The 6,856-nt window shown below is 34.4% G+C and overlaps 1 protein-coding gene across 1 annotated transcript; it reads right to left on the reverse strand.

The window, feature by feature from the left end:
* Positions 1 to 794: 794 nt before the first annotated feature.
* LOC107952653 (IQ domain-containing protein IQM6) lies at positions 795 to 3,850 on the reverse strand. The gene is made up of 8 exons (XM_016887838.2): positions 3,010 to 3,850; positions 2,820 to 2,934; positions 2,674 to 2,739; positions 2,492 to 2,580; positions 2,313 to 2,400; positions 1,863 to 2,102; positions 1,687 to 1,788; positions 795 to 1,597 (listed from the first exon to the last, which is right to left on the reverse strand). The coding sequence occupies exons 1-8, from the start codon at positions 3,315 to 3,317 to the stop codon at positions 905 to 907; spliced, it is 1,701 nt and encodes a 566-aa protein (XP_016743327.1). The 5' UTR covers positions 3,318 to 3,850; the 3' UTR covers positions 795 to 904.
* Between the last annotated feature and the right edge of the window lie 3,006 nt (positions 3,851 to 6,856).

Genomic DNA, 6,856 nt, shown 5'->3' on the forward strand with positions numbered 1-6,856 from the left:
TCCTCGTACTTTCGACTCTTTCATTTTAGTCTATTTTCCAATGTTTTAGATTCACTCTCACATTCACAAAATTTTCTTCTATTAACTAAGAAAGGACTTTCGTTTAATAACTTATTGAAAATTTTTCCTCAGCTGCCGATTGAGTCTTAACTCAATTGGTATCGGTATTATTATTAGTGTAGGAGGATATAGGTTTGAGTGCACTAAACGCATTACCCTCCTATTTAAGAGTTGGGAAGGAACTATGAGTAGTTTTAGGCATTGTATAAAAAAATAAAAACTTATAATAAAATTAATGTTTGAAAAAAAATTTACTCAACTTTTCACTATATACTTTTGCCGAAAAAATACCATTTATTGTAACAAAAATTTAAAGGTTACAACCCTATTTGAACCCAATTTTATTAATCCTAACCTCTTCTAACACATGCACAAACGAAAAATAACATTTTAGATTATAATGTTAGAAAAAAAACCGACAAGTATAAAATAATTTTTTAAACTCCAAATTTTTGAAAAAAAAAACATCATTTTTTCTATTAAAACATCCGCTTTTTTTTTTTTTGTTGAAAGTTGGTTTTAAGTTTTTTGCATTAAAAAATTGCCTCGGGCAGATCCTTTTTTTTTTTGGGTTAAAACTAAGCTGTTTTGAGCTGTTGAAAGTAGCAGGAAGGATAGTGAATGCCATGATAATAATGTCATTAAAACATGTTGGTTTAAGAAGGGAAGGTTGGGTGGTGTGATGTGAAAGAGAAAAATGAATGTATGAAAACAAAAGAAAAGAATCATGTATCTCTAACGATAACATATGAGACTGAGTTTCATTTGAAAATCGCTTAGGCTGTTGTTTCTTTTGTTACTATCATTTGTTCTAGGTCCAAGCGGACTTTTCGATGAACATGTTTTATTTACATAATGAAGTTGAAGTCAAAACTGGTGGGCTAAAACGTGAGGTTGTCCGAGGAGAGGCATTCACATTTCTTGATCTCGGAGTCAAGTATGCTTGCTCTAAAACCCGGAACTGAAGCTCAGAAGGATAATCCCTCATGCAGCTAATTCGTGGCCCAGCCCCTGTGGACCACTTGGAGGATAATTGTTGAGCTAGTTGATATGATTTCAAGCCTTTGTGAGAGTCTACCCTTTTCATTATTTTTTCCTTTGGAATAGGTTTACGATCTTCCTCATCATCCTCTTCACCAAACAAATTGATCTTAGTGCATAGAAACTCTTCCTCAGGTAAAATTTCTTCTGCTGTTTCATACCCATCTTCTGTACTTGGTGATAATGCTTGACGCTCAAGGCGGCGACTTGGTGATGACGTTTTTGTCTTGATCATGCCGATCACATCATGTATTTTCTGTATGCGAAGTTTACTTAGTTTTGACAAAAATACTCGAGACAATCTCAACGTTAATTTGTTAGCAACATTTGGGGCAGTGTCTGTAGGGTCTTCCTTTCTTGTACCACTGTTCTCTTGACCTGAACTTTCATTATTTGTTGCCTCAGTTTGTTGTTGTGACCCTCCTACTGTTGCCTCATTACTTCGAACGCTATTATTCTTTTTGCTATTTGTTTCTTCCTCTTCATAAGGGCTTTTCTGTAAACACCATTAGAAAGAAGTACATAATCCCAACCCCCAAACAACCATGTTGAAATAACAATTAATGTAGAATTGGTTTTCTTTACCTTCACATTTGTGAGGTCAACGTTGTGCTCCCGAAGAAATGATATGAACTCCTGAAAATTCTCTTCTGTTGGGAGGTAGTGTCCACTATGGGGCCAAATCGCCTATAAAGTTGAAACAATCATTTCAGTGCATCAAAAGTCTTGTACAAATTTGAAAATAACAAAGTATAACTGACCTTCACGACACCGTTTTCCACAACCAATCTTCCAGCAGACAATGTTGCTCCACCGGCCAGAAAACTTGAATGCTGAAAAGTGCCCTTTTTTTTCAGTCCAACATACAATTTCTTAGAAACACTGAGAACAAAAATCCACTTCACATCTTCGGGTCCTCCTGTGGTATCAAGAAGTATCTCACTCATCTTGTACACCAACTTTTCACTCCTTATCACTACTTCAAAATTCTCCCTTTCAGTCTGTTAATAGGAAACAAAAAACAAGAAGTATATTTCGGTAACTATCTTCCAAATAAACTTGATAATTTGCATATGAAATTGAATTATATCCTATACTTGATTGGGATTTTTATATTATTACGTCCAAAATAAGGGAAAAAGCCATAGCTACATCCTACATACTTAGAAAAACAACATATCTAAAATTTTGAAAATGGAGATTAAGCTCACTGGCCCAAGATACTTGATGCATTGATGTTGAAGCTTTGACCGAGGGCAATTTTCAACATGGACTTCTTTACCTTCTCCTATGTCAAGCCTACATGTTCAAAGTTGACAGATTGCTTCATAAGTTGGTAAGAAGCAAAAATCCTTCCTTGATTATTGTTACTTATTAAATGAAATCTTACCAATAAAAGAAGGGTTGTTTACTTTCACAGTGAAGCCATTTGGCATAATAAAATTGAAGATTATGGCCATAACGATGCCTAGGATCAATCTATTAGCAAGCATTAAGAAACATGATCAGTAAGAGCTAGAATTGAAGACTGATAGTTTACTACGACTTTTTTCTTCTTAGAAGGGTAACTACCGCCTCAAGCCAGTGTTGCAAAGCAAGCTTTCGAGCCTTTTCATCCTTAGATATGCCTTTTCCGACCTGCATAAGAAGATAACTTTCGTAACCAACATTGCAGCCAAATGCATTTAAAAGCTTACATCACCTTGTTCATGACTTACCTTAGCAGCTCTTTTTCTCGCCCTAAACCATCGTGAAACGGCAGATTCTGGTTTTTCTATCTCAAAGAAAGATATAGAGCTTCGTTTGAGTTCCACAAAATCTAATAGCTTCCACCTACAAAATGGTTTATAGAAATTAAAATACGAAGAAAGAAATGTTTGATAATCACAATGATGGATAGATACCAACCATTGTTGCTCAGCAACAACTGCACAATCTGCTAGCTGCCTCCTAGTTCGGAAACTTCTGTACACCTTTTGCAACTTCAATGCTGCCTGATATTGCTGCCTTCTTAGCTCTGAGAAGTCTGAATGGGACTCTTTCTCTGACCGGCTATTTGATGTTTGCAATACGTTATTGTCATTCACATTCTCTGACAAGCTATTTGATGTTTGCAATATGTTATTGTCATTCACATTCTTACAGCTCTCGGGTAAAGCAAACACCTTACTTTCCTTATCGGTGTCAGGAGTATGGTTAAAACCATACGACTCCATTACATTTTCTCTAAAAGACAACCATTGAAAACAGCTGATGGCAACACTTTCTTCACAGCTTCATCCTTGAAATTAATGGATTTTAAATGAAAATTTTGAAAACAACAGCCGAGGTCATCAAAATTACTAAGAGGATGAAAAAATCATTCACATGCTATCAAAGTTATCTTCATAGATAAAGGTCTCAACCAACAAGATATATGTGATCTTGAGACCTGAAAATATAAACAAAAGAATCGAAATGATCAGATACCATGTCGAGAAACTATTTCTCAACGGGCTACCCCAGTAAGTGCTATCACCAGTGAAGGATTCTAACAATTCAAATTAGCTTGAAACTCTTAACCTTTTTGGCATTCCATATTCATTCATTCATCCATTATCCTTTGTTTGTCCATTTAAATTTCTTCCAAGTAAACCATGTCAATATATACTTGCAAAGAATGCCTGGTTCGATGTTGCAAGAAAATAACCAAAATGCAAAATGCATTTAGCTCATCAATTATTTGAATCAGAATAGACTTTTCTTGAAGGAAGTAAATCCCATGTTGTAAGAAAACATGAACGAAATATAGTAGAATGCTTTGAATATCACCATCTCTATTCCCTCACTTATATTCTAATGTTCCATTTCTTTTTTGAATAAGCAAAAAAGCCAGGAAAATAAGGAAAGAGAGAGAGAAAGCCACATGATGAAGAAGTTTATGTTCACAATAATCAATTGAGTTAGGTTTCAATGAAACGTGACAAAATTTATAATATTGTTAAATAGATCAAATAAAAAATATGACAAAAATCGATAAGGCAAAAAATCCTTCTTCCCACTATTGTATTTAATGCATAAAGAAAACTCAAAACAAATGATCCTTTAACTTTCTTGAATTAATGAAACAATAAATAACAAAATTTAGATTAAAAAAAAATCTCTTATGCATTAACATATCAAATAAAAAATACTTAGCATGTAACTCAAAAACAAAAAAAAATAGAGAAAAAAGAATTACCTCAATACCAAAAGAAGAGACAATAAATGAGTTGAAGGAAAAGTGTAGAAGAAAACGAAAAGAAATAAAAAACTTTGGCCAAAAAATGAGGACTCTAGGTTAGGTACCAAACGTGAGAGAAAGCGAAGAATGTGGAGATGCTAGTCATTTAAAAAGGGAGGCCATTGCCTTTATTGTAAAGAGACTTTTTTTCCTTAAAATATCAACATAATAGAAACAATAATAACAATATTATTGTATGTATGGATACCTTATGTTATTCTAACAAGAATTGTAGATAAAGTAAATGGGATGGAAATGTTAGAAAGAAAATTGTAATTAAATCTTATTAATGATCAAATATGTTATAAGTTAGCCAATTATGCAATAGTGACAAACAAGTCAAGAGTGTGAGCTAAAGTGGTGGACAATCCAAAGTACAAGCCAAAGTGACGAACAGTCCAAGTATAAGTCAAAATGGCGAACAATCCCAATGCAAGCCAATGTGGTGAACAGTCTGAGTGTAAGACAGGATGACGAACAATCTAATTACTACCTATCTCAAAGCTTTTGTTACAAGCTAACAAGTTAACAAGTTGTCAACTTGTTTGTAAAGTTAGATTATTTTATTTGACTTTAATTTGATAGGTTAATGTAAATGGTGCTGAAAAGACAGAAATCAACCAATAAGTGATCCCATGTACCTAGATATGCCAACTTGTCAAGTTGTAGTTGGTAAAATTTTCCTATTTACTTGTATACTTTGTACGTAAAAAATGAACTGGAATGAAAAAAAACAATTCAATTTTGATTGCTAAATTTTTTATCTGTCCATCTTTCCTTTCTTAGAAGAAAAAACCCAACAATTGATATTTAGAGCTAGCCATCTTTGAGGGCCTTTGATATGTTAAGAAAGAAAGAACAACCTTTGTTTCTTTGTTGTTTTGTAAAAATGTCTTCAGCTAGTTTTAGACCTTCTACACCACTAGTTTTTAATGGTAAAAACTACCATATTTGGGTAGTCAAAATAAAGACCTATCTACAAGGTTATGACTTATGGGAGGTTGTGAATGCGGATGTAAATCCACCATCATTGAGAGTCAATCAAACAATAACATAGATCAGATAGCATAGTGATGATCGTGCTAAAAAATTCAAGGCAATGTCCTGTCTTCAAAATGTTGTTTCTGATGTAACTTTCACCAGAATCATAGCCTGTGAGACTCCAAAACATGCTTGGGATAAGTCGAAGGAAGAGTTTCATGGTACAAACAAGACAAGGCAGCAACAAATTATCAATTTGAGGAGAGATTTTGAGAACTTAGAAATGACGGAGTCTGAAACTGTCAAATAGTATTCTGATAGAATCATGGCCATTGTAAACAACATAAGATTGCTTGGAGATTAGTTTCCTAATAGCAGGGTAGTCGAGAAGGTGATTACTACACTTCTTGAGAGGTACGAGTATAAAATACCCTCTCTTAAAGATTCAAGAGACCTATCAGCAATCTCTCTATCAGAGATGATAAATGCATGTACGCTCAAGAGTAGAAGAGAGCTGCAAGGAAGGATGAGCACGTTGAAGGAGCTTTTAAAGTAAAAAATAAGGAAGGATCGAGCTCTTTAAATAACAGAGGAAAGAAATTTGGTCAGACAAGACAGAGAAGAGTTGGAGAGATGGTAACAATGAGAAAAATATACCATGCCCTCGCTGCAAAAGGATCACTAATTTGAAAAGGTATTGTTGGTTTAGACCAGACATTTAGTGCAGAAGTTGTAAATAATTTAGCCATATAGAGAGGGTATGCAAGGATAAGGGGCAACAATAGCAACAGTGGCAAAACCATACTCAAGCTCAGGCTATTGATGAAAGACAAGCTCAAGAGGAGGATCTGCTAACTGCCTCTTGTTCTACATCAAAAAGCAGAGTCGCAAAGGGTTGGTTGATATATAGTGGATGCACCAACCTTCTGACCTTAGATGAAAGCATTTTCAAAAAACATTGATAGAAGTTGTATTTCAAAAGTGAAGATTGGAAATGGTGAACTCATACAAGCCAAAGGCAAAGGTGATGTACTTATCAATATGCCATTAGGTACTAAAGTAATTTCAGATGTTCTTTTAGTGCTTGAAATATATCATAATCTCTTTAGCATTGGTCAACTACTTGAGGAAATTATAGTTTTGTATTTAAAGATATTTGTTGCACTATATTATACTTGTTGGGACAGGAAGTTGTTACAGTCTCAATGAAGAATAGAAGTTTTATGCTGGATTGGAATTTTGTGGTCTCGAGAGCCTATACCAGTTCAATGGATAAATCACATATTAGTCAGATAAACTTGGTTAAGAATATGACTAATGTTGAAGATGAAGGCCTTGATGGCCTTCCTATTAAAGGCACCAAACCTATTATTGAAGCTTATCACCAATGTGACTTAGCAGTGTTGGAGCCTGCAAATTTTGAAGAAATAGTTGTCAACCAACCCTCTTGGAAAGGATAGGTTCGAACGCTTGAAAGATATGATTAGAGTCAACAACATGGAGGCCAAGGAG

The sequence above is a fragment of the Gossypium hirsutum genome, chromosome A04 (assembly GCF_007990345.1).
Source record: "Gossypium hirsutum isolate 1008001.06 chromosome A04, Gossypium_hirsutum_v2.1, whole genome shotgun sequence".
Taxonomy (NCBI): Eukaryota; Viridiplantae; Streptophyta; class Magnoliopsida; order Malvales; family Malvaceae; genus Gossypium; species Gossypium hirsutum.